A 27,735-nucleotide genomic window follows, 5' to 3' on the forward strand; every position below is an offset into this window, starting at 1 on the left:
GTCAGAATGGCAAATACATATTCTTCTAAAAAAGACTATCGTTGTTAGATTTTGCTAAAAAATATTGTTCTTCCGTAACCCTAACCCTAAGTTCCTGCTTGCTTAGATGTTCAGTCAAGTCTTCTTTCTTCCTCATTCTGCCAGCAGCGCACCACAACATTAGTTCTACATGAAATATGTTTCCTAACATGAATATCCAGAACGTCCTGATCTCTTGATCTAAACATTATTTCCTGTTCCATCGTGCCTTCTCCATTTCTCCCACGTCCTGTTAGGTTCAATAAAAAGACCAAAATCTGATTTCTGGTGATTTAAAACATTTTTTTTACATTTGGTGTTTGTTTGTAGGTCAGTTATTACCATACTTAATCTTCTTAGAGCTACACCATGAAGACATGTGGAAGGATTGTTGAAAATCTAATGAAAGACATTTGCTGCAGCTTAAGAATTATGGCCGATGAAAATGCTAACAAAACGTGTGTTTTGTCTTTATCTCTCCAATGCAAAGAAAACAAAACGAAAAATTGGCTTCACCTGATTTCAGAGTTTCATGTCAATGAAGCTTCAAATGTTTTGAAATATAGCCTTTTTTCCATAACATAAATCAATTTTTGTCAGACTGGAATGGGCGTGGCCTATTCACCGATGCAGAACCATTCAAGGAACAAGGTGATGAAAAGTTTTTGGATGTGGTACTTACTGTTTATGAGTTATAAGCCAAAAATGTATTGTCCTTTGCAACAGCACCACTATCAATTTAAAGCTGAATAATGAAAGTACATTTTTCACAAATTTGCATCTGAATGCACTGAATCAGATGTTGCAACCGACCCATGGCCTGGAGGCAGTTCCAACGTTGGCTGGTTCCAACATGTTACAAATACAATAGATTTCACCAGTAATAAATGAATATTATATATTGGATTACTATTTTCATATACAAAATACATCCATGTTAAAGTATATATAAATAATAAATACACAGGTGTAGTAAATGCTTTCCAGCTCATGTATTTTGACATTTCTCTGCTGTGTCTCGCATCTTCTGTGTCACGGTTTTGTACTTATATGGGATACTTTGTTCATATGTTTTTGAGGTTTTTTGAGGGTTTTTTTATATATATCTTTGTTCATCAGTTTTCCCTGTAAATAACTCTGAATTACATTTCATGTTAATGCTACCACACAAAGAAGCTGGCCTTTCCCAGCCTTGCTCAGTTTTGCAGCTACTAGCGGGATTTCCGATCGTTTCGTCGGGACTTGAACGCACCCGGAGCAAAACTGTCTTTTTTGTCAGACTTTGAACTTTACAAACAAGAAGGCGGGAGCAGTAGAAGCGACCAGACTCGCAGTCAGCTTGAAATATTGATCAGATACTAACTTTCAGCCTTTGGGGGATAAACACGTCGGTCTTGTGGCGGGACGCAGCGGAATGTCCCTCCGGTACCAAAACAAGGTGGTTATTGTCACCGGAGGGTCCAAAGGGATCGGCAGAGGGATTGTCACAGCCTTTGGTATTGTGGACGTTCCTATTTATAGGCTCTGTGTTTGTTGGGACTGCAAACAGAAGTGGCGCACTGACTTGCGTTTTTCTTTTCAGTGGAAAATGGAGCCAACGTGGTGTTTTGCGCCAGAGGAGGTCAGTGTTGCGCACTGGGCATAATGACGTCTGCGTAAAACCGGCTGGGCTGACAGCAGATGCGGGATCTGTGGCTCACGGCGTTCATGCGTTTCAGCTGCAGAAGGCGAAGCCCTGGCAGCAGAGCTGAAGGCGCAGGGCCCAGGATCATGCACGTTTGTCAGGTGTGACATGACCCAGGAGGACGACATCCAGGTGAAGCGAGACGCTGACGCTCAGGGTGCAAACATTACCTGAACACAACGTAGAGCTGCAGGCTCTTCTCCACCCGGGAACCTCATCCCACAACAGTTTAAATCACAGGCCAGAGGGTCTATTTTCCCCAAAACATGCACACTTATACTCTATAAAGGCTTTTCTCAACTAGTGCAATGCCTGAACTGCTAATCTTGTTATCCACTGACATAAAGGCCCTGCAGGATGGTGTGGCTGTGGAAATTTGAGAGTAAGTTATTCTGGGTCTGAGTAAATGAGATTTAAATACCCAAAAATTAGATTTGCCTAAAAAAACAGATATTTGCATACAAAACGTCTTACTTTTGCTGTGAATAAAGAAATAAACATAATAAATTGTAACTACATCTTGGTTACATGTGTAGAACGTTTGGCGCCACACAACAAGCAGTTCAGAAGTTATACATGTTTAGATTGTAAAATTAAATCCAGGCGGCTAAATTATTAATCTTGTTATCCACTAACATAAAGGCCCTGCAGGATGATGTGGGTGTGGAAATTTGAGAGTTATTTTTTCTGGGTCTGAGTAAAGGAGATTTAAATATCCCCAAAAAATAGATTTGCCTAAAAAAAACTGATGGTTCGATATAAAACTTCTTACTTTTGCTGTGAAGAAGGAAACAAACACGATAAATTATAATTACAACATCTTGGTTACATCTGTGGCAAATAACTTCTAAATGCAAGTTTTATGCTGCATGACAATTGACAATAAGAAAGGAGTAAAAGTAATCTAGGAATAAATAACGCAGCTAAAGGGCTGCGGATGTGGAAATGTGTGGTTTGTGTTTTCTGTCTTCACAGCGATTGATGGCAGTCACCGTGGAGCTGTACGGACGCATCGACTGTCTGGTGAACAACGCAGGCTGGCGTGAGTCTCTACCAGAACAGCGTGGGGACAAAGCAGGAACGTTTAAGCTTGTTTTCCTTATTTTATTTTATTTTTTTTGCTGTTCTTCCATCTCAGATCCTCCTCACAAACCCACCGATGAAACCACAGCAGAGGAGTTCAGGAATCTGCTAAATCTGAACCTTGTCAGCTACTTCTTAGCTTCAAAAGTAATCTTTTTTTATTATTATTAAATGCAAACATTGCAGAAAAGCAATCCTTAAAAATTCTTTTTAATCTGAACTTTTAGACAAATACACAAGGGGCATTCAAAGACTAGAAAACTGTTCAATAACTTATTATTCTATTCCAAATGATCTCATCCAGTGTTTCCCTTTCTGAAAATATCATAACTAAATATATAATTTTGCTCTCCCCCTCCCTGCAGTTTGCCTTACCACATCTACGTCAGCGTCAGGGAAACATCATTAATATCTCCAGTCTTGTGGGCACCATCGGTCAGAAAGATGCTGCACCTTATGTTGCCACTAAAGTGAGTAAAGGTGTGAGGGGGGGTGACGCAGGGCAGCGTGAGGTCCGTGGGTTTAAATCCCAGCCCATGGATCTTTGCCACATGTCCATGTCCCCATTTCCTATCAGCCAGCTGACAAAAGGCCAAAAACCTTAATGAGAAGGTGTCAGGATGTCAGGTAATGTGAGTGTTTCTCCACAAGGGGGCGATCATCTCCATGACCAAGGCCATGGCCGTGGATGAGAGCGCACACAGCGTGAGGGTGAACTGGTGAGCCACACAAACTCAAGCTTCTTTCAGATTACAGACATTACAGCAAAGTTGCACTCTGTCTGTACAAAGCAAAGGGTTTGTGGTGATTTTGTTTAACTTTTTATGTCTTAAGTAATGACTGTATGCACCTGAACTTTTATACTAATGGTTTAATTATAAATCGGCCAACTTTACACTTCTTATTGAAAAGCAAAATACGAAAAGGACAGATGTATCTTTTAAGCTTCTGGAAATTATATACAATTACTTATTCCTTGATATAATCGCTGTCAATTGCTGGAATACATAAAATGGAATTAAATGATTACCTAACTTATCCTAATTTATAGAATTTTGGATTCAAAGATTCTATAAATATACACTCACAAGATTACGTACAATTTTATTCCTTTTAAATATTTTGTATATTTTTTTAAGTATTTGATATTTATGTACAACTTTTATCTGAAACTGCAATAATTCAGGTGTAGAAAAAAGTTAAATGAGGAGTTAAATGCGAACAGTCTCATTTGGAAAATTCAAAGATTCAAAGATGCTTTGAGTGAAATGGGGTGAAATTTCTTTTTGGCCACTACAGCTAAGAGTACACATAAAAGACAACAACACAAAACAGACGATGAACAAGGATTACAGTGAGTTTTTTTTTTTTTCATTATAGTGGTCAAAAAGATTTTTTTTTTTTAAAAAAAAAACATTGTATTGTAAATAAATAAGTTTGTATGAACTAGTTGTCCTTCATGAGTCACAGATAACAACTAATCAGGTCATAAGGTTCTTTTGTGCAATGATTTAAAGCTTCATTTACAGAAAGCGCCAGTTCATGAAACACGTCATCTCAAGGTTCTTTGATTCCATCAGATCCTCCAGGTTGGTGAGAAAGTTTCCTCTCTAAGGAAACCCAGCAGGTTGCATCAAGTCTCTCCAAGCAGCATTCACTCCTCCTGAAAGAGCGTAGAGCCACAGTGGACAGTCGTCTGCATTGTTGATGGCTTTGCAGCAATCCCTCATACTGAGCATGCATGAAGCGACAGTGGAGAGGAAAACTCCCCTTTAACAGGGAGGAGAACCTCCAGCAGAACCAGAACCAGGCTCAGTGTGAACGGTTCAGTCTATGGGATTCTAATCAGGGAACCTGCAGCCTTCCTGGGACGCATAAGCCATGTTCTAACCATTAACCCATGGAAAAAGTTTAACTTCTATGTTTTCATCCATGCAGACAGTTTAAATTAAATAAATTTTTACTTTATTCAGATCAATAAACATATATTCCTGAATGTCAAGATCTAATATTTTGCAAAAACATTCCTTCAAGCGGCGCTGGTAAAGAGATTTGATTTGGACAAAAAGAATGTTAACAAAAAGCTTAAAAGCTTAGCAGTCAGGGGGTCATGAGGACCAAAAGCTGGACATTTTGTCAGTAAAAAAACTGTCATAAAGCTCCAGGGTGCTTTGCCTCAACCTCTGTTACACAACCTCCTGAAAGTAAACGGCAAGCTTCCGAAAAGCAAGCTGTAAGTATGGGAAAGTATCCCGTAAGTTCTGCAAAGTTCAGAGAAAGTCACCTAAAGTTTCCAGAACGCAACATGTGCGTTATAGAATATATGTGGTTTGTGTTCCAGCAATAAACCTCGATAAAAACAGGTTACATCTAAGGAACAGTAACCTGTAAGGTTCAAGAAAAGTTCTATAGGTACCTTGTCAGTTCCAGGAAAGTAACTTTCAAGTTCCCTAAAATAGCTCGTAGGTTCCAGAAATAAACCTGAAACTTTAAAAATGGAACCATAAGTTTCCAGAAAGTGCCCTTTAGGTTTAGAAAGGGGGCTTCAAATTAAAGGAAACTAGTTAGTTCTGTAAAATAACCTATGAGGCCCTGAAAGAAGATCATAAATTCCAGGAAGGTTACTTAAACTGTAGAAAGTGCGTTTTAAGTTCCAGAAAGTTAGCCTTTAAGTTTTCTTTAAAGGTAACCTGTAGTTTCTTGGAATGTAGGCTCTAGATTTTGGGAAAGTAAGTAAGGAATTACTTGCAAGCTTGAAAGAGTAAGCCTTAGAGTCCAGCAGATTAGCATTTAAACTCATAAAAGTAACTTGTAAATTCCAGGGATAAGGAAATCTGTAAATCGGGGTTTTAAACTGCAGTCCTGCAACGTTTAGATGCGTCTCTGCTTCAACACACCTGACTCAGGATCTCATTGCTGGTACACGGTGCATTCCTAGCTTTAATGTGCTAATCGTGTCTGACGTGCTGCAGCATCTCTCCAGGTAACGTGATGACACCTTTGTGGGAAGACCTTGCAGCCCAGACGGTCGATGCTGCAGCCACCATCCAAGCGGGGGAAAATGCACAGGTGAGCTGCATTAAGCACGTTAAGCAGCTGCTTAGAGCCCCACGACCAATAGGAGGCCCCGATATCAACAGCCTGTGAAGTGGCTCCACTGTCTGCTAAACTGGATAAGCAGAGAGAACAAGTTGTGTTTTATTGTCGTTAATGAAGGACACAGCTTCATTCTCAGGGCCAGCAGACAGAATGTCAAAATGTTCATGTTTAAAATGCAATTTAGAATAACATTTGACAAAACTTGTTTGTTCCAGCTGCATTTTGTTTTATGGTGAAAGAGTCACGGGCGTCTTAAATAAATGTCAGACCCAAAATGGTTCAATGTACAGCGAAAAAATACGTGGTTTCCCAAATGTTACAAATAAAAAGTAAGGCGTGCAATTAGTAAAATCTCGTGTAAAACTGGTTTTAAGAATCACTAAAACAGTAAATAGTGTCAACTTCCTGGTAGCAAAATGTTTTATTGTCATTTATGGCACCATAATGACGTTTTGGTGTGACGTCTCAGAATTCACACATAACACGCCTGAGCAAATTCTCAGCTATCAGCCATCAGCAAACAGACTTCACACCTGTCCAGGTGTCTCTGTCAGCTCTGGTGGCTCACACCGAGCATCCTGCAGGTGGAGCGCTGCTGTTTCTAAGGACATGGAGGCCCGTCCTCCTGGAGCATTCTAAAGCCCCGTTTATACTCCATCCTTTATTCACCGTGCCGAGAACGGTCTGAGCTCGGCACGGTTAACTGATCCAAACTCGGTCTGAGCTCGGCACGGTTAACTGATCCAAACTCGGTCTGAGCTCGGCACGGTTAACTGATCCAAACTCGGTCTGAGCTCGGCACGGTTAACTGATCCAAACTCGGTCTGAGCTCGGCACGGATCGGTTTAACAAGGGGAGTGGAAATGGGGCTGTTGTCAGCTCTGGTGGCTCACACTGAGCATCCTGCAGGTGGAGCGCTGCTGTTTTTAAGGACATGGAGGCCCGTCCTCCTGGAGCATTCTCAGTCAGATGCAAACCAATGACCCACCAGTCCATAGGTGTCAAACTCTGGCCCGTGGGCCAAATTTGGCCCGCAGTGTAATTATATTTGGCCCGCGGGGCAATTTAAAATTAATATTAGAGCCGGCCCGCCGGTCTTATAAGGTGGCAACGCTGTGACGCCGCATTCACCGCTTAGACTACAAATCCCATAATGCTCTGTTGTTTTTTGGCAGGTCAATCAGGACAGAGGCAGACACGCCTCCTCCTCTGTGCCAGTAGCTTGTGCACTCCTTCGGTTGAAAGCCCCGGCGCACCCCGCATCCCAGGAGCCTCTCCCCCAAACCACACTGTGACCTCAAACTACAGCTGTCACTGTGTTACCCTAACAAGAAATGGTGAAAGAAAGGCAGAAAATAGAACTTTTCTGGACAGGTGGGAGACAGAATATCTGTTTACATATGTAAACGACAGACCTGTTTGTCTTGTTTGTGGAGCCAATGTGTGAGTAACTAAGGAGTACAATATTAGACGACACTATGAAACGAAACACCAGGACAAATATAAGGACTTGGACCCCTCTCAAAGGAGCCAGAAAGGAAAGGAGATGAAAAGAGGTTTGGTTTCACAACAGAAAATGTTCACAAAAGCCACAACACAAAGTGAAGCTGCTGTAAAGGCAAGTTATATCGTGGCAGAAGAAATCGCCAAATCAGCCCGACCCTTTAATGAGGGAGAGTTTGTAAAAAAGTGCATGATGAAGGTTTGTGACCAAGTGTGCCCAGAGAAAAGGCAAGCTTTAGCAAATGTAAGCCTGAGCAGAAACACAATAGCTGAGCACACATGTGAGCTTGCCACTAATCTACATGTCCAGTTGATGGAGAAGGGAAAAGATTTTGTTTCTTTTTCCCTTGCTGTGGATGAGAGCACTGACACGTCTGTTACTGCGCAGCTGTCAGTCTTTGTCCGTGGCATGGACTCAAATCTGTGTGTTACAGAGGAGCTTTTGGGATTTAAATCCATGCATGGTACAACCACAGGGAAAGAAATCTTTGAGGAGGTTTGCAAATGTGTAACTGAAATAAACCTGCCGTGGGATAAACTTGTGGGATTAAGCACTGATGGTGCGCCAGCGATGAGTGGTAAAAAGAATGAACTGGTGGGCAGGATTCATGAAAAGATGCGAGAAGAGAACTGTGAAGGTGAACTTTCTGTTTATCACTGCATCTTACATCAGGAATCCCTGTGTGGTAAAGCGCTAAAGGATGTTATGACCACAGTAACACAAGTTGTTAACTTCATAAGAGCCAAAGGTCTCAATCACCGCCAGTTTAAGTCTTTTCTGGAAGAGTGTGCTTCAGAATACGCAGATGTGCCGTATCACACAGAGGTGAGATGGCTAAGCCGCTGAAATGTGCTCAACAGATTCTTCGAACTGCGTGAAGAAATATGTCAGTTTGTGGAAAGCAAAGGGAAGGACACAACAGAGCTGCGGGAGCAACAGTTTCTGTGTGACATCTCAAGCCACCTCGATGCGCTGAACCTGCAGCTGTAAGGGCGGGGACGCGTCATCACAGATATGTATGCGTCAGTGAGAGCTTTTAAAACTAAGATCTGCCTGTGGGAGAATCAGATGCTACAAGCAAACTTTGGCCATGTCCCCCGCTGCCAAACCATGAAAACGCAGATCTCTACCGCCGTGTGCGCACAGTTTGCTGAAAAACTCAGTGTGCTCTGCGCTGAGTTTAGCCGGCGATTTGGCGACTTTGATGTCCAGAAACTTAGATTTGAACTGCTCAGTAATCCTTTCGCAGTTGATGTGGAAAAAGAACCAACCAACCTCCAAATGGAGCAGATTGAACTCCAGTGTGATGAAACGCTGAAGTCAAAGTTTGATGCTGTTGGAGCCGCACAGTTTCCACAGTTCATCCTGACACGATGCTTCAGCTCCGCACCGAAGTTCTTCAATTGTTCTCCATGTTTGGTAGCACTTACCTGTGTGAGCAACTTTTCTCCTCAATGAAGATGACGAAAACGTCTCACAGGAGACGTCTGACTGACGAACACCTTTGTTCGATAATGAAGGTTTCCTCAGCTCAAACCCTGAGCCCCGACATTGATGGACTGGCATCCAAGAAAAGATGCCAAGTATCAAAGTAGATCAGTGTGTCGCAAAATGAGCAATAAATAAGTTTTCTATGCACCTTCTTTTGTTACTCCAAGGCCTAAATTGTTTATTCATAGTTTATTTAATGATTTATTCATAGTTGTCATGTTATTTCATTTTCAAATGTATTAGCCTGTGTACGAAGCTAATTTTGACATTTACCTCAGAAAGGAGGCATTCAATTTTTATTAAAATTTTATTTAAAATGCCATTGATATGTTTTATTATTATTTTTAGTAACTCAATTTTGCACACCTGCACTTTTAAGTTATATAAGCCTTGCTTGTTCAATATTTATTGTCAAATCAAAACTTGTTTGGGTCCATATTAAAAATTAATTTGTTCAACCTTGGCCCGCAGCTTTTTTCAATTTAAATTTTGGCACATTGTGTATTTGAGTTTGACACCCCTGCACCAGTCACTGTCCTGAGTCATTAGAAGCTATTGCTTGGTGCTCCACTCACACCAAGCAATAGCTTCTAACGCTCCAGGACAGTGATGGGTGGGTCACTGATCTGCATCCGGCTTAGAGTGCAAAGACTCCTGGATATGTGTCAAAACATTGTCAGAAAGAACTGAGTGGAAGTCCGGTGACACAAAGTTCAAATAGTTGAATGCTCCAACATCACTTCCTGAGCTAAACGCGTGCAAATAGTTCTCTGCATCTGATAGATTTAAATGGTCGAGTCAGAGGCAGATAGCAGCCAGGAAAATGTAAATTACCATCCAATCACATGAATGTATCAGACGACACACTCCCTGAGACGTTAAAAAGTGTGCATATAGTCATTAATAGTCATAGTTAAGTCATACTTTGTGTCACTGGCAATCATTAAATCCCAGTAGTGTAAATAGTTTTGCAAGATATTATATTGTTTTTGTAGATGCAGTGTCTTCTATAGATTAAGCAGGGTATAACATCCGTCTTTCCTTCACAGAACAAAGAAGCCTGTGTTTTTAATTTTTAACTTTTTACCAAAGTTAAGGGGTAAGCTAAGTTAAAAAATATGAATTAAATGCAGGTCGAGCGGATTTTACTGCTTAGCAGCAACTTTTGGAGCAGCTGCATGTCTCCATAGACAAGGGCCGCATGTTCAACCCCTTTAATGTGTGTTTTACCCCCCCCCCCCCCCACAGCTGATGGGTCGGATGGGGACGGAGGCCGAGTGTGGACTGGCTGCTGTGTTCCTGGCAGCAGACGCTACGTTCTGCACCGGCGTGGACCTGCTGCTCAGTGGAGGAGCTGAACTCGACTACGGCTTCAAGAGTCGGCTCCATCCTGAAGGCCTCTGATCATCTGGAGACTAACGGAGAGCAGTGGCACCAGCTGCAGCATTTCAATAAATCACCTTTTTATCAGAACATGTTGGTGTGCCAGGATAATGAATAATAGTTACGGTACATTTTGGCATCCAGGCCAACAGTAACAGGATCCCTACCACTCCCCTCCTGACAGTCCAATCCACACCGAGCATTGTGACCTGTAATAACCTCTGCTGTCCCGGCCAATCAGGTCCCAGTCTTTTCACACGCCCCTAATAACTTCCTGGTTCCTATCATAAAACGTAATTACGGCTCAAACTGCTGCATTTAAACCGAACAGCCAATGTGATTTTTAAACCAGTGAAATATAAAATATAAACCGTTGTGTGTTATACTTTCTGACTAGGAAATAACGTTTTATTACAAGCTGTTGTGGAAGGGGCTCCTGTGCGGACCGTCCGAGCGGAACTGAGTTGGAGCTTTACTTGTTTCCACACGGACAATAATCTCGCTTTCTCGGCGCAGAGGAGATGGCAGCCCTCCGGACGGTGAGTGGCTTCACTGACTGCCGTCCTCCTTATCTCTTTCACGCTGATTGCCCCCTTTATTCAACCAATAAACGTCGAAGAAAGGAGATAACAGCGACTGTATGGCGGATGGTTCCCGCGCTGGGAGTCCGACCCGCCAGCACGGACCGCTGGGGACAGAGCTGCACACCAGCCTCCATTCAAAAAAACACTTAATTAACGTTTTCTCTCAAAATTAGAGCCAGAGCAACAAAGTAAAGGTTAGGTGTGCATTTTAAAAGGCCGACGATAAATTCGGCGTACTTGTAGTAACAATCGAAACGTTGCATGTTTGTAGGTGGCACAGCTTTTAACCCCTGATGTTGCTTGCAGACGTGTTACTGCTTTGGTTTTTTGCGACTCGACAAAACGACGAACCGATGAATAAATACGTCTTTAGGCCATTCTGCCGAGTTGGCTTGGCATAAACGCTAAAATGTAAAAATAGTTTCCCCCATTTCCAGAGCTAACAGGAAGAAAACGTGGCTGCCATGATTAATAGCTGTGTGTAAACTCTGAGTGGAGAGTTGCATCACCCAGTCTCAGTGCATGATCATTGTCTCCTGCTGAAGCTCTTTGTGCATGATTCTTTATATTTAGCAGTTATCTGCTCTACTGTGTTATCAGGCTACAGGTCCTTAAGTTTTGTCCTTGCATTCTTAAAATAATTAGGAAGTCATTTAGTTGTTGCTCTATGTTCGTTATCCTGTTCTGGGTGTTTAAAACAGGCAGTCCTAACCTTTTAATAACTCTGTGACGTGGCGAGGTTACAAGTGGATTATTGTGATGGTTTAAGGTTTCACCGCTGACCTGGATTATTCTTTATCCTGGTTAAATATTTAAAGAGTGAAACAGTAATAAATCTCATAATCCATCTTTGTATCTCCTCTTTATTATGTTACCAAAACTCACTGAGCCAGATTTCAAAAAGGAAATGGAAAAGGAAATGATGGGATGAGAAATATTTTTATTCCCAGTCCACTACTATAACACCTGTATGCAATATTTCAATGCATCCATTTATTCTGCTGTTCATCCTGTACATTTGTCCTCTTTGTGTTTGGGAAGTGTGGGAACTTTATTCTGCTAAAGGAAATAGTTATGACACAAGAACTCTGAAGGAATCCTGAAATGTGATCCGTCATCTTCATCCGTCGCTCTTTCTTCTTAAACTTCTGGGCTTTTCTCCACTTGGTTGTTTCTTTATCAGTTCAAGCTACTAGTTTCCCACATTTAGATTTCTACATGCATTGGTGAGCTTGTCCTAGTTTACAGAAGCATTTTACCTCCTTGGGTAACATTTTAGTTTTCTTTACTGGGTAAGAGTAAACCAGTATTGACAAAATGCTCAAACAAAAGCTGTTATACAGGAACTAAGAAAAAGTCTCCTGTGTGGCATTAAAGATGAAATAAGAGTAAAAATCAGTCCTGAATCTGTAGCAGTCTGACCAAAGTTATGTAGCAGATAATCTCCATGTTTATCTGCAGTTTTGTCAGATTAAGCAGTTATAACTAAGGCTGGGCAATATGGCTTAAAAATAAAACCTGACATTTTATTATACCAAATCCGATTCATCAATTTATTTTCTTCCTTTTTGTTTCACATAAATAAATTAAAGGAATTATTTTAAAATGTGCTTTAATGTCAAGCATTTCATCTGGAAGTTGACCTGATCTCTTTTACAATGTTTTGACAATATATCTTCCTAAACACATATTCAGCTAGGCCTGTATGATGTTGCCAAAAATCTAAATTGCAATATATTTCAACCATAATTGCAATTTAATTTAGACTTTCCTCTGCATTATCCACAAGAATCAATCAGAATATTATTTTTTAAGAGAAGAGCTTTAATTGAGTTGGACATCAATCCATGTTGAACATAAAGAGCAACAAGCAAACCAGTTTATGTATTAAACAGTCTGACCAGAACTTAATGCTGTGGTGAGATTCCTGATAGTTTCTATTGATTAAATAATAAACCCTAAAACAATTTAATAAAATTAGATTATCTCACTGCTGCAGCTCTCTTCCCTCCATGTGGGGCAAAGCCACTTTAAACATAATTACTGACACCTAAAGGACGCGTCTGATTCATTAATTGTTACACAGCCAAAAAATGCACAACTCTGGCATTTGGAAATTGCGTTTTTTAAAATTGCGATTATATTGCAAATGTGATTAATTGTCCAGCCCTATATTCAGCATTGCATGTTATTTTCTTCATGGAAGCCCAAAGAGTTCATTAACAAAATAAAATCCCAGTTTTCCAAAACTTTTATCTTAAAAAAATTGTAAATTCTAATTAATCTATTAAATCGATTTATCGCCCAGCCCTAATTACAACACATTTATTTATCGTTGCACAATGTCGTCTCCATGGCAACAGAATCGCCTTGGCTCCCAGACCAGAGAAATAAAAGGAACAAAAGACAAAATAATGATAAAGTGAGTAAAAATAGGTCATAGATTAGAAAAGATAAATCAGATTATAAGAGTCACTGCAGAGTCTCTGCATCCGTGTGATAATGACGGCTGTAAAGGAGCTGCAGGCCAGAAGTGCACAGTAATAAACTAGGCTAAATGGAGAACTAAATAATAAATAAATGTGGCAGACGTCCGTATTAAGAGTCTAATGTCAGCAATAGATGAAAATTAATTATGCATTTCCTCGTCAGATAAATTCCATTTAGAAGCGGAGGCTGTGTTCAGTAATCCTAACCTGGTTAACAGGTTTTATTTGCTGTTCAGTCTTGATGTGCGGCTTTGAATCTCCTGCCAGAGGGAACAGGCGATGATGGTTCTGCTCAGACGTCTTAAATCAGACCATGCTTCTACGACCTTCAGCAGTGAAGCTGAAGGTCAGGATGATCTCCTCGCTGCTCCGCTGCAGGTTCATGAGGACCTTCTGAGGTAACCCAGCCTTCCATAGCGTCACTAAAGGTGAAGATCTGCTGCTTCAGCCAAGGAGGTCCTCAGTGTGGACTCTCTCCACTGCTTCTCTCCTCATGGTCATCGGTGCAGGAGCCGATCTTCTGGCCTTCCTGAAGTCCACCACCGTCTCCTTGGTGTTGCTGCTGGTCAGCATCAGATGGTTGGTGGAGCTCCAGGTTGTCAGGATTGCCACCTTCCTCCTGTAGTCTTCCTCATCATCACTGGAGATCAGCGCCGCGGTCATATCACCAGGGCTGGGTGTCATGGAGGAAGATTCAATACGGTTATCGACACGTAGATCAGCTTAATTTGACTTCAATATTATTATATTATATAATAATACATATTTATTACTGTCAAATTAAAGTCATTCAATCAACAAAACCAAATATTGCTGGTAAAGATTCTCAGTCATCCAGGTCATGGTCATTCCAAAAAAAGTAAAAGTTCCCCACTGGTCCATTATCCCAGAATACGTGTGTAATTCACATTTCTCTAACTGTCATTCATTTTACAGGTTCTTCTTGTGTGTCAGAGGAAATATACGGCGGCTTGCAGACAAACTCCACTGCAAAAAGGAACTAAAATAAGTCAAAGTTTCTTAAAATGTGTGTATTTTTCCTTGATTTGAGCAGGAAAATAAGATTATCTGACAATGGAATGAGTATTTTCACCCCTAAAATAAGATAATTATAGATATACTGCACTAGAAATAAGATGTTGGAGATTTTAAAATAGGAGATTTTCCTATTTTAAGTGCAAAAATCGTATTTTATTGGCAGATCATCTAATTTAACTGACCAAATCAATGATAAATACACTGATTTTATGAAAATCTTGCTTATGTTTAGTTGAGCTTTTGCAGTGTGATTGTTGTTAGGTCACACGGTGTCAGCCATGCTGTCTCTGCGTTAGGGTTAAGGTTTAATCTGCTGCTGCGTTGGTTTAATTTGCTGCAAACCTCCCAGGAAACGCCTGTTCTGCTGCCGGTCATAGACTCTGCTGCCGGTCATAGACTCTGCTGCCGGTCATAGACTCTGCTGCCGGTCATAGACTCTGCTGCCGGTCATGGACTCTGTTGTTTCTCCTGCAGGCGCTTCATGCACGGCTTGTTCAGACTCTCCCGTTTTCCTTCGGCTCGCTGCGATCCGCCAGCTCCTTTAAGGTAAATGGGAAACTCGTGGGGTAAGACGTGCTCAGGCCTCGTTTTTCAGCTGTTGATGAGGAAACACAGCAAGTTTCCTGGTGTTTAAAACCAATTTCCTTTTCTCGCCTTTTCTCACTCTTTCTGTGTTTTAATTATTTAATTCAGTTTAATTGAACCTGATTAATGAAAGCAGAACAGCCAGCGCCTGAGCTGACTCTGTAATTATTCTGTGACTAATATACTGTTTAAAGCATGCTCTGGTTCAGAAACAATCACTGTATGCGCCGCCTCCTCTGGTCCGCTCCGCTCTGCTCTCGTCCCTCCTCTTCCTCCTCCTCTTCCTCCTCTTCCTCCGGCTCTGCGCTCCGTCTCCGCTTCAGGCAGCAGATCTCACCGTGGAACGGAACCCAAAATGCAGCGAGAAGCCGGACCCGTCCACGCTGCAGTTCGGTAAGCAGTTCTCTGACCACATGCTGACTATAAGCTGGTGTGAGAAGGACGGCTGGGACGCCCCGCAGATCAAACCCTTCCAGAACCTGTCTCTACACCCGGCCTGCTCCGCCCTGCACTACTCCATAGAGGTAAAGGAGTAACGTGTAATGATGCGCAGCAACAGAAAACAGCTGGATTAGCATCTGCACATTCATTAATGTCCTCTGTTTTCATGTTGTAGCTGTTTGAGGGCATGAAGGCCTTCCGTGGAGTGGACAACCACATCCGCCTGTTCAGGCCGATGCTGAACATGGAGAGGATGCACCGCAGCGCAGAGAGGAGCTGCCTTCCTGTGAGTTAGATCCCTGAACGTTCCTCAGATTCTTATTTTGTCTGAGCTGCTGCGCCTCTGAAAGAAGCCGTAGGACCCCAGAGGTTCAGGAACCTGCGGGGGTCTGAGGCTCTGCATCAGGGTCTGGAGAAGGCAATGCTGCCAGATCTCTAGTTTTAATATAGCATCGGGAAAAATTATACACTTTTTCTCATAAACATCAGAGAACATCCAAGTTTTGTCTCACAAATATGTGAAACTGATCTCTAAACTTCTAAGGTTTTCTGTAGGAATTTACTCCTCAGTGGCCAATAACTTATTTCCTTTGACCTGCAGAGGTCCTAATCCCATCTTTTCTTAAAATTACCAGAATAAAGTTGTCATATTAAGTCAAGCCAAGTTTATTTGTGCAGCACATTTCAGCAGCAAAGTGGCACAAAGTGCTTTACACCATGAAAACATAAAAGCATCATAAACGCATCGAAACAGTCGCTGGTTGTGAGACCAGTGACAAACTTTATATTCTGATCATTTCTCCAAAAAAGGCAGAAGGAGGTCACCGGTCTGTTATTTCAGGAACGACTGTTCAGACGACGCAGGCGCCTCGTTTATCTGAATCTGTCCCTGCAGACGGAGACATGCCGGCTCATCTGGCACCAAACCCATTCTGACTCGTGCAAAAAGAGCGACTGGTGCAAAAAGAGCGACTGGTGCAAAAAGAGCGACTGGTGCAAAAAAAACGACTTGTGCAAAAAGAGCGACTGGTGCAAAAAAAACGACTGGTGCAAAAAGAGCGACTGGTGCAAAAAGAGCGACTGGTGCAAAAAGATGACTGGTGCAAAAAGAGCGACTGGTGCAAAAAGAGCGACTGGTGCAAAAAGAGCGACTGGTGCAAAAAGATGACTGGTGCAAAAAGAGCGACTGGTGCAAAAAGAGCGACTGGTGCAAAAAGAGCGACTGGTGCAAAAAGATGACTGGTGCAAAAAGAGCGACTGGTGCAAAGGCAAAAAGAATCAAAGAGCCAGCAGGGAGACAAAGATCCTGTAAATGACACGACTCTCTGTAGGCTTTTAAAATCTGCTTTCTTTTTTCTCTGGGAACCGGTGCGTGTGTTACTTGTTCACAGCTCGTTTTAAATGCAGTAAAGATGAGCTGCTTTTATTTTAACCCTTCATGGGACACTCGCTGAAATGTGGAAAGATTCTAAATGTTTTTTTTTGTTGTGCAGAAAATGACGGGTATGGAAGTGATTATGTACAGCCTCTTGCCTTTTAGTGGTTAAAAAAACCAACAAAAAGAGAGTATGTGATCATTTAGAAGAAAAACACAAATAGAGTGAAAGGATATAAATAAAATGCGTTCTTATTTACATAAATAAACCTAATAAACGGAGCAGTTTGTGAAACTAGAAAACAGATGTAACTTATTTCCCGTCACAGAGGAAGAAGTCAGATTAATTACCTTTATTGTGAAGGAAGCGGTTTTAAGACCTTAACGATCACCTCTGACGTGTTTTGCAGCTCTTTGATAAGCTGGAGCTGCTGCAGTGCATCAGGAAGCTGGTGCAGGTGGACCAGGACTGGGTCCCTTTCTCCCAGGACGCCAGCCTCTACATCCGGCCCACCTTCATAGGAACGGAGGTGAGCTGCTGCCTGACGTCTCTGCGGCTCATCCTGCATCTGCTAACCACCTCCTTCTGTTTCATCCTGCATCTGCTAACCACCTCCTTCTGTTTCATCCTGCATCTGCTAACCACCTCCTTCTGTTTCATCCAGCATCTGCTAACCACCTCCTTCTGTTTCATCCTGCATCTGCTAACCACCTCCTTCTGTTTCATCCTGCATCTGCTAACCACCTCCTTCTGTTTCATCCAGCCGTCTCTGGGCGTGTCTCGAGCCGGGAAGGCGCTGCTCTTCGTCATCGTCGGCCCGGTGGGACCCTACTTTGCCACGGGTTCCTTCAACCCGGTGTCTCTGCTGGCGGATCCGGCCTTTGTGCGGGCTTGGAGAGGAGGAGTCGGGGCGTACAAGATGGGAGGGTGAGCTTTCTGCTTCAGGTGTCACCTGAGCTCTGAGCCGCATTACAGGAAACGCAGATTAAACTGAAGTTTATCTGAGGGTGCAGAGCTTCTTGCTCTGCCACCCACACGTCTCTCAGACGTGTGGGGACGTGCATCCAGGAGCCTGGGGGACGTCCTCTTGTGTTTGGTTCTCCCAGATGTTTGGTTCTCCCAGATGTTTGGTTCTCCCAGATGTTTGGTTCTCCCAGATGTTTGGGGAATTTGAAGGCTGGGCCACCGCCGGAGGCTCCTTATCCTCCTCCGTGTGTCTGAGGCGCTGCTTTCATTGAGCGCTGACTTCTGAACGAACAGGAGTAACCGAGAAAAGCCTGTCTCTGGCTGCATAACCTAGAAAAACATTTGTTTTTTTAGGTTATTTGAACAGACAAAAATGTCTGTTTCCTGTCCTACAAAATATGATGTTAATTAAACAATTAGTAGGGCTGTCAGGTTTACCACGTTATTAACGCGTTAACTTTGTTAGAACATAACGCCAAAGTTTTTTTTCACGTGCCTGAAAATAAAAAATGTTTTTTAATAATGCCATTTATTGCAAAATTGCATAATAAAATGCTTAAATAGGCTTTTACACTTTCAGAAAAAAAAGATAAAATATATGATTAATCTGCGATTAATCTTGAGTTAACTATTGAAATTATGTGATTAATTGTGATTAATTTTTAATTGTTTGACAGCACTACAAATCAGTCATATCTGGAAGATAATATTCTGGATGAAATCACTGTAATCCCTTTTAACCAATTTTAAAAACTGGTTTTGTTCATTTGCTTTGTTAAACGATGGTCACCCTGTTTGCAAATTATTTTAGGCTCTGTTGAGAAAAAACAAAGTAACAAAAAACAGGATTTATGCATATTTAATATGAAATTTAAAGAAAATGCAAAATGTGTGGTTATTAAAAGAGGAAAACTTTGTGTACCCGACATATACCGTTATAAGATCTTAACCTGTCTGTAATAATTTTGCCCCAATAATCTGCTCCAGCCACCAAACGGGTTGGACCACAGAAAATCAGCGCAGCGGGCGCAGACGGCCCGCGGGCCGCACATTGGACACGCCTGCTTCAGTGTAAAATTCAGCGTGTTGTGTTGCTGCAGCAATATTTGATGTTTTGCAGGAATTACGGGCCGACCATCGCGGTGCAGACGGAGGCGCTGAAGCAGGGCTGCCAGCAGGTGCTGTGGCTGCATGGAGAGGATGAGGAGATCACCGAGGTCGGCACCATGAACCTCTTCATCTACTGGACCAACACCAAAGGAGGTGAGAGGCTCTCCGTCCCTGTCAGTTAGGTGTTGGCGGTGTTGGTGGTGTTGGATGTGTTGGTGGTGTTGGCGGTGTTGGTGGTGTTGGTGGTGTTGGTGGTGGACGTGTATCAGCTGCTCTGACTGCCGCTCTGACTGCTGTGAGTGTGTCTGCAGAGAGAGAACTGGTGACTCCTCCTCTGGACGGCATCATTCTCCCTGGAGTGACCCGGCAGTCTCTGTTGGACCTGAGCAGAGCCTGGGTAGGAACACGTTCTCCTCCGGTTCACTTTAAAACTTCAGCTCAGGACTCGTTTTAGGAGAGAGATCTTTTAGCTGAGTTTTGTGAAATTCTTCCATTTTTGTGGATTATATCACAGTGTGGAGAAACGTTTTATTCATGCCGTCTTTGTCAGGGCGAGTTTAAAGTGACGGAGCGAACGATGGGGATGAAGGAGCTCCTGGAGGCTCTAGATGCTGGAAGAGTCCTGGAGGTGTTTGGAGCTGGAACAGCCTGCGTCGTTTGTCCCGTTGGAAGCCTCCTTTATAAAGGAAAGGTAGGACTTTATGTTAGGCTCTCTGTTTTATAAATGCTCTTTTTGGTTTTCAAAGTCATAAAACAGAAGTTAAACAAAGATCTCCAACGGGAGGATAGCAGGAAAAAGACTTTTCTCTCCTACCAGAAGCATGAAGATGTGGAAGTTTCCTCAATTTTCTTTCTTTCTTTCTTTCTTTCTTTCTTTCTTTCTTTCTTTCTTTCAGACTTATCAGATTCCCACCATGCAGAACGGTCCAGATCTTGCTAAGAGATTCTTCAAAGAGCTTACTGATATTCAGGTAGGATCATCCCCACACTTTACAGCCTGAATCTGGATATTGTTTTTAAATTAGTCTTTAAAAAGGGATTTTAAACCCTAAACAAAGCAAGTAGGGTGAAGAGTTGTCTGCACAGAATGCAACAAACTTACCATCCTGCATAATGTTAAGCCAGTGTAGGAATTTATTTCAGTGCAGTCAGAAGAAATTCTGTAATAATTATGGACATTTTGCATTTAATCTGCAATCTGCCACATCCTCTGGTCTCCCAGCAGCCGGCTCAGCCAGGCCTGCGCACCGTTTGGTTGTTCTTTAGCTGCTCAGGCTGATCCTACTTAGAGCGCTGCCGGCCTCAGAAGGCCACCATGAGGCTGTAGGCTTGACTTTTTGTGCGTGCAGGGATCTCTCGTCGGGCAAAAGGGAGGTTAGTGTGTTATTAGTCGTGTTTCCATCAACGTTTTTTTACTGATATTCAGGCAGGATCATCACGCCACTGCATTTTGGACTATCGCATTAGAAGGAGTTGATAGAAACGGCAAAATTCAAATGAACTCATTAAAGTTTTTATGCTCGCTTCAGGTGTTTTTTTGGCGCTTTCAAAAAAAACAGTAACTGCCCTAAAGAGGCGATGGAAACTGTCAGGTTCAAACACCTAAAACATTCATTAACAACACAAGAAGGAGAAACAACAATGAAGTTGGTTTTCAAATAATCTTGCAAGGAGATGGAACGGAGATGCTTAATACAGATCTCCAAATCCGATCTGAAGCAAATCCGTCGCCTCCGCTCTATTTATTAGGAAAGGGAATCCCTGGTTCCATTTTGAATCTAAGGGGTAGGGATAAGCAAAATAACTGTGACCTTCCAGATAAAACCAAGCAGTTCACACAGTGCAGCACTCCAGATGGCTGAATAGAGTTCATAAAAACACTGATCATAGTCACAACATATTTCTCTGCTTTCTGCAGGCCTTCTGCAAATATAAGAGAGAGATCTAAAACCTTAAAACTTCTTAGTAGTAAAGAGTAAATATATATGATAAATACACTGAAAATAGTAAATAACATAAAATATGTAGACATAGTAATAATAATTCTATCAGAAACACATTTATTGAATCATTTCTAACGTTTAACTCACGTGACTGATCAGCTGTTTCCCAGATGTTGCCATCATTTTCTAAAACAGGTCTGGAAGCAGCAACAGGTACGTGTGGAGCGGCAAAGAGACGCGACTATTTCTAAGTCTCATCTGTAAACTTAGAAATACTAGCATCAGTAATTAAAGCCTCATCACTGATCTGTGGTCTGTAGCAACATCTACTTCCTGTTTATTACAGCCAACGTATGACGACATTACGCTGTGCGCCGCATTGTTAATTCTCTACAAAGCTGTAAATAGAAACACGTCTGATGCACATTTTTCTTTTTTGCTGTATTTTAAATGTTGATAAGGATAAGGTGCTTTATTTGTCATTACACATACAAAGTATTAGAACTGGATGGAAACAGATTGATGCACTCCAGAAGACCCTGGAAAGTTCACTGTGAAGGAGGCCTTACTGAGCCTTATTAACCTAATATACAGTAGTTTGGTTTTAAATATGAATTAACCTTTTCTGTGCTGATCTAAATGTTCACCTGCTTGTCTTCTCTTGTTTCCCCTGCTCCCCCCAGTACGGACGCAAACCCAGCGACTGGGCGCCAGTGGTCGCTTAAACAGCCGTCTTTGCACACGTCACATCTATCAACGGTTTTTATGTCCTGTGGTTCCAGTTTGAACGACCAGCGGCCCTCTAATGCACTCCCCCCCCCAAACTTCACCACTCCGAGGGGACGGGGGGACAGATGGGTGGGTGTCCCCGTCCGTCCCCTCAGGCCCCCCCCCCCCCCCCCCCCCACACACAGACCCCTGAAAGGAGACCGGGTGGAGGTTTGAATGTAATGGCTGTAGAAAACAATACATCATGCACCTAGATGACAAAAAAAACAGCAGAATATAAAGATTTCATGTAAAGCATTATTATGAGGAATCTCCATAGGTAACTCTAGATGAACAAACCTCCATTGTGATCATTGTTGTCGGCACAAACAGACTTCTCCATGTTTATAAAGCAGCTACATGTTGCGTGTGTAGGAGCTGGATGTAGGACAGCCTCTCTGCAGTATGCACTATTATTCACTGTAGACCAACTTTTAGCTGTTACACCTGTGTGCGGATGTCCTGTTACTCTTTTGCACGGTTCTCGGCGGTGGAGGCGACGTCCAGAGGAAACGTTATTATGAACGCCAGCCATCAGAAAGCTGGTCGACGGTTGGAGGCAAAGATGTAGAAGAGAACTGAACGCTGGCTGTTACTCCTGCACTAGTTTGTGTTTTATCAGAACAATGTAACGTTACAGATTGTCTTTAGAGGCTTTTAAATTATTGTATCCGTGTGTTGATGTGAAATTTGGCCAGCTGTCTTCCAAAGTGTCACCAGCAGGGATGGAAATTCGTTTTTTTTTTATTTTTTGTTTATTCACACCAGCCACAGTAGCTGGTGAAAAATAAATTTTACCAGCCTCTCAAACATTTTTTTATTGTTTTGTGTATTTGACTTGGTTAAAAACACTCTTGGTACAATCTAATAACATAAATGGGTCAATTTATTCTTAAATTTGATAGAGCAAATTGAGATTGAAACATAAATGTGTACTTACAACAGAAACTAGCTCGTTTTAGTTAAGTTAGTACTAAAATAAAACTTTAACAAAGCTACACAATCCTGTCTTTGACAAGTCCTTTCCGTACTTTGTTGCTTCATTATCCCTAATCTGTATGTGATCCTTCTCTCCTGAAAGTAGTTAATACATTATGTATGCACAAAAAGAAGGTTAAATAATAATAATAATAATAAAACCTGTCTCTGTGGGAGCTCTAACCAATCACTGCTCCTCGCACCCAATGGCAGAGATTTGAGTTTTGTTCCTGCTCTCACTTCAGTTACTGCATAGTTTTTATTCTTCTACTGTCTGAATGCGTTTAGAACAGACTAGCAGCAAGCCGGGCACACTGCTGCCCCCTACAGGCCAGCTCTACTAATTGAATGCAGTGTTTTCTGCAAACCCGCCACTCTGGCTGGTGGATTCGTCAATCTTACCCGCCACTTGATAAATGTACCTGCATTTTACCAGTGGCGGGTGCGAATTTCCATTCCTTGCTGTATTCTCCTTCTTTAATGTTTGTTTTTTCTTTTTTCTGAATGTACTGTACTTGTACTCAGATTGTACTCCTGCCCTCTCCTCGAAGTGCCTGACCCCCCCTGACCGGTTACTTGTCCTTCTGGTGTTTCTTTCTCTTGACGATGTTGCTGAAAACAAGTCAGTTTAGTTTAATTTCCAACGTGCTGTTACTTTTATTCGGTTTTTACAATAAAATATTATTTGAGGTTTAGTGGTCGTTTTTTTTTTTGTTGTTGTTTTGTTTTTTATCTTTTCAGAGAATACATGTTTCCTCTCAGCATCGACCACAAGGGGGCGTTGTTGCACATAGTTGGACCATCCTGAGTATAGCATCAGGATTAAACATGCACAGTTTTTATTAACTCGGCGCCATGATGGAAAGACATCAGCAACGACCCCAGAGAAGCAATTCCTGCTGAACATGAATATTTGAAGGGTTTTAGTTCTGATTTAAACTAAACGGACATCCAAGACAACTCCTCACAGAGTCAGCGCGCAATATTCAGAGAAATGACAAAAAAATCCTAAGAATCCTGGTCAGAGTCCACAAGCTGCAGGTAAAGTTGATGAGAGGACAACAGGAAAAGGACAGAACAGGTAGGGCTTGTTTGGAAGGAGTGCCAGAGGAAAGCCTCCCCTCCCTTTGGCAGCATAACTTTAGCAAAGAGCCACTTAAAGCTGAATGCTTCTGGAACAATGTCAGGTTCAGCGCCACGTCTGTAGAAAACTAAACGGTGCCAGTTTTAATCCACGGCGGTGGAGGGCTTATTACTTGGTCTGTTTTTAAAAGGACAGCAGCCAGAACACCTTGCAGCCACAGAGTCGACCATAAACTCCTCTCTGTCTGTCATGACTGCTGAAGCTCGGCCCAAACAGAATCAACATGTCTGGCCTGGTTTCATCCTGACTCCATCTCAACTAAACGGAAGATGGTGGATAAATCTTTAAGAAGCTCTGAAAGAGTAAATTCTCCTTTTCTGAGGAGGCTGAACTGTGAAGGGATTTATTCTGAAAATATCTTTCTTCTCAGAATCATTCATTTTTTAAGGGTTATATTTGATCTAATCTCTTATAGATTCATTTAGGGCTGGATGATAATTCAGTGATGATATATATTGATTGATAGACGTATATCGATGGAAGAAAAAAAGCATAAAATGGCCAGAGCTGCACTTAAAATATATGTTTTTAATTATTTATATTATATATAATTATCCATCCAACATGATTTCTATTTTATCAATATGCTTTTTTCTATATTGTCCAGCTCGAGATTCATTAATTCTCACGTAAGTAATCACAATAAATTTCAATAAATGAACACAAACAAGAATCTAATCAAGGAGAGATGAGTGAACATTCGGAGCATCATTAATTATCCAATGTCTGTAAAATCTGAAGGTTTGGACGCTAAAACTAACTGATTTTATGAGAAGTCAGCAGAGGAAGGGAGGCGTTCTGGGTCCAGCAGGTTCTGATCTACTAAAACAGCCATAACTCTGAACCACCTGGTCCTTTGGAGGCAGCTGGGAGTCCAGTGGTTCTGCTTTCTGGATCAGAACCAAACTGACTTTCCTCAATAAGCTGCCGTCTGGTCGTTCCTCCCAAAGTCCAAAACCATTTTTGATCTCTTCGCCCTCAGTGATGTGGGTCTCTATGTAGCATTATGGACCGGTGACCAATCCAGATGTTACCCCGACCCTCACCAATGACAGCTGGAGACAGGCCACCCACCTTCCAACCATCCACCCACCCCCACCGCAACCCTGCAGGGATAATTGGGTCGAGATAATGGATGATTATGTCAATGTTAAATTTATTTTATATAGCACTTTAAAAACAGGTATAAAACTGCACCAAGCAGCATTTAGTTCCTATGCTCCACTGATCTGGAAAAAACTCCCAGAAAACTGTAAAAGTGCTGAAAGCCTGAGTTCCTTTAAATCAAGATTTAAAACACATTTGTTAAAAATTGCCTTTGAATGTTCAAGTTAAACTGTTTTACTGTTTTTAAATGTTCTTTTTTGTTTCTACATTTTATCCCTACTTGCTTTTATTCCTATATTTTAATCATGTAAAGCACTTTGCATTGTCTCTGTACTGAATTGTGCTATATAAATAAATTTGCCTTGCCTTGCCTTACCAAAGTGCTTTACAATTCAATTCAATTCAATTTTATTTATATAGCACCAATTCATCAAACATGTCATCTCGAGGCACTTTACAAAATTAAAATAAATCAGATTATACAGATTGGTCAAAAATGTCCTATATAAGGGAACCAGTTGATTGCATCAAAGTCCCGACAAGCAGCATTCACTCCTGAGGAACCATAGAGCCACAGTGGACAGTCGTCTGCATTGTTGATGGCTTTGCTGCAATCCCTCATACTGTGCAAGCATGAAGCGACAGTGGGAAGAAAAACTCCCCATTAACGGGAAGGAAAACCTCCAGCAGAACCAGAACCAGGCTCAGTGTGAACGCTCATCTGCCTCCACCCACTGGGGCTTAGAGAAGACAGAGCAGAGACACAGAAAGCACAGAAGCTCACATTGACCCAGGAGTACTTTCTATGTTAGAGAAGACAGAGCAGAGACACAGAAAGCTCAGAAGCTCACATTGATCCAGGAGTACTTTCTATGGTAGAGAAGACAGAGCAGAGACACAGAAAGCACAGAAGCTCACATTGACCCAGGAGTACTTTCTATGTTAGAGAAGACAGAGCAGAGACACAGAAAGCTCAGAAGCTCACATTGACCCAGGAGTACTTTCTATGTTAGAGAAGACAGAGCAGAGACACAGAAAGCACAGAAGCTCACATTGACCCAGGAGTACTTTCTATGTTAGAGAAGACAGAGCAGAGACACAGAAAGCACAGAAGCTCACATTGACCCAGGAGTACTTTCTATGGTAGAGAAGACAGAGCAGAGACACAGAAAGCACAGAAGCTCACATTGACCCAGGAGTACTTTCTATGTTAGAGAAGACAGAGCAGAGACACAGAAAGCACAGAAGCTCACATTGATCCAGGAGTACTTTCTATGGTAGAGAAGACAGAGCAGAGACACAGAAAGCACAGAAGCTCACATTGACCCAGGAGTACTTTCTATGTTAGAGAAGACAGAGCAGAGACACAGAAAGCTCAGAAGCTCACATTGATCCAGGAGTACTTTCTATGTTAGAGAAGACAGAGCAGAGACACAGAAAGCACAGAAGCTCACATTGACCAAAGACAAAAAGTTAAAAGCTGAAATAACAACAAACAATGCAGATTGGAGAGCAGTAGGAGAACTCAGCAGAGAGAGAGAAATAGACCCTGATGTCCTCCAGCAGCCTAAGCCTATAGCAGCATAACTATAGAGGTAGCTCAGGGTAACATGAGCCACTCTGACTATAAGCTTTGTCACAAAGGAAAGTTTTAAGATTAGTTCTAAAAAGTAGACGGGGTGTCTGCCTCACGGACCAAAACTGGGAGTTGGTTCCACAGGAGAGGAGCCTGATAGCTAAAGGATCTGCCTCCCATTCTACTTGTAGAGACTCTAGGAACCACCAGCAGACCTGCAGTCTGAGAGCGAAGTGCTCTGTTAGGAACATACGGGGTAATCAGAGCTCTGATATATGATGGAGCTTGATTATTAAGGGCTTTATACGTTAGAAGGAGAATTTTAAATTATATTCTTGATTTAACAGGAAGCCAATGAAGGGAAGCTAAAACAGGAGAAATATGATCCCTCTGGTTGATTTTCATCAGAACTCTTGCTGCAGCATTTTGGATCAGCTGAAGGCTTTGAACTGCATTTTGTGGACTTCCTGATAGTAAAGAATTACAATAGTCCAGCCTTGAAGTAACAAATGCATGGACTAGAACCAAGAAAGACAACAACACAAATTAACAAAACAGAATGTGAAACACTGCTTCAAATAAAAGCCAAAGAATAAAAATAAGTTTTAATTTTTGCTAAAATCCGCAGGTGAAAAAAACTTGATCTAACAACAGAGCTAACTTGTTTATCTAGCTTTAAACGGCTATCAAAAGTAAAACCAAGATTCCTAGCAGAGGTCTGACAGAACCGAGCTAAAGAACCAAGAATCATGGATCTGTAGTGTGAAGACTTTGGCCAAATAATATAACTTGAGTTTTACTTTGATTAATGTGAAGAAAGTTTTGTTCCATCCAAGATTTGACTTCAGCTAAATAATAATAATAATTGAACTTTATTGATCTCACAATGGAGAAATTCACTTCTGCATCTTAACCATCCCCTTGGGGAGCAGTGGGCTGCCACTGTGCAGCGCCTGGGGAGTTAAGGGTTTTGCTCAGGGACCCAGAATGGCAGCTTGTGGGAGTTGAACTCAGAACTTCTGGGACTGAAGCTCTGTGCTCTAACCACTAGGCCACCACTCCCCAACAATCTATCAATAGCTAAACAGATTAATTTTTTCCATAGTTTAAGGGGCATATAAATCTGAACATCATCTGCAAAGCAATGAAAAGAAACACTACATTTATGGAAAATCTGACCACGAGGCAGTAAATACAAAATAAACAAAATAGATTGTTTTTGAAGAATTGATTATTCTCTTCTTTTTTTGCCTTTTATTCAATTTAAAACATGCACTCTGACTCTATTCTTTAAATAATCACCTGTCTTGAAAGCTTCCAAAATACATCAGGGAGACTATTTTTCTAAATTAAAAACATGACTGTTAG

General features: G+C 41.8%; 2 protein-coding genes across 3 annotated transcripts; both read left to right on the top strand.

Moving 5' to 3' along the window:
• The first annotated feature begins 1,285 nt into the window (after positions 1-1,285).
• hsd17b14 (hydroxysteroid (17-beta) dehydrogenase 14) lies at positions 1,286-10,352 on the top strand. Its single transcript, XM_012851934.3, has 9 exons — positions 1,286-1,514; positions 1,601-1,639; positions 1,737-1,834; positions 2,678-2,744; positions 2,841-2,932; positions 3,151-3,255; positions 3,437-3,504; positions 5,758-5,854; positions 10,128-10,352. The coding sequence occupies exons 1-9, from the start codon at positions 1,433-1,435 to the stop codon at positions 10,281-10,283; spliced, it is 804 nt and encodes a 267-aa protein (XP_012707388.3). The 5' UTR covers positions 1,286-1,432; the 3' UTR covers positions 10,284-10,352.
• Positions 10,353-10,593: 241 nt separating this feature from the next.
• Positions 10,594-23,235, top strand: bcat2 (branched chain amino-acid transaminase 2, mitochondrial). Of its 2 annotated transcripts, XM_012851932.3 has the most exons (11): positions 10,594-10,801; positions 14,848-14,919; positions 15,282-15,482; positions 15,575-15,685; positions 17,185-17,304; positions 17,539-17,702; positions 18,862-19,004; positions 19,163-19,248; positions 19,402-19,542; positions 19,748-19,822; positions 21,478-23,235. In XM_012851932.3, the coding sequence occupies exons 1-11, from the start codon at positions 10,784-10,786 to the stop codon at positions 21,517-21,519; spliced, it is 1,173 nt and encodes a 390-aa protein (XP_012707386.2). In that variant the 5' UTR covers positions 10,594-10,783; the 3' UTR covers positions 21,520-23,235. The 2 variants fall into 2 exon arrangements, with proteins under 2 accessions (XP_012707386.2, XP_021165934.2); XM_021310259.2 differs by lacking the exon at positions 10,594-10,801 and having other exon boundaries at positions 15,067-15,482.
• The last annotated feature ends 4,500 nt before the right edge of the window (positions 23,236-27,735 follow it).

This window comes from Fundulus heteroclitus, chromosome 16 (genome assembly GCF_011125445.2).
Source record: "Fundulus heteroclitus isolate FHET01 chromosome 16, MU-UCD_Fhet_4.1, whole genome shotgun sequence".
NCBI classification, from domain to species: Eukaryota; Metazoa; Chordata; class Actinopteri; order Cyprinodontiformes; family Fundulidae; genus Fundulus; species Fundulus heteroclitus.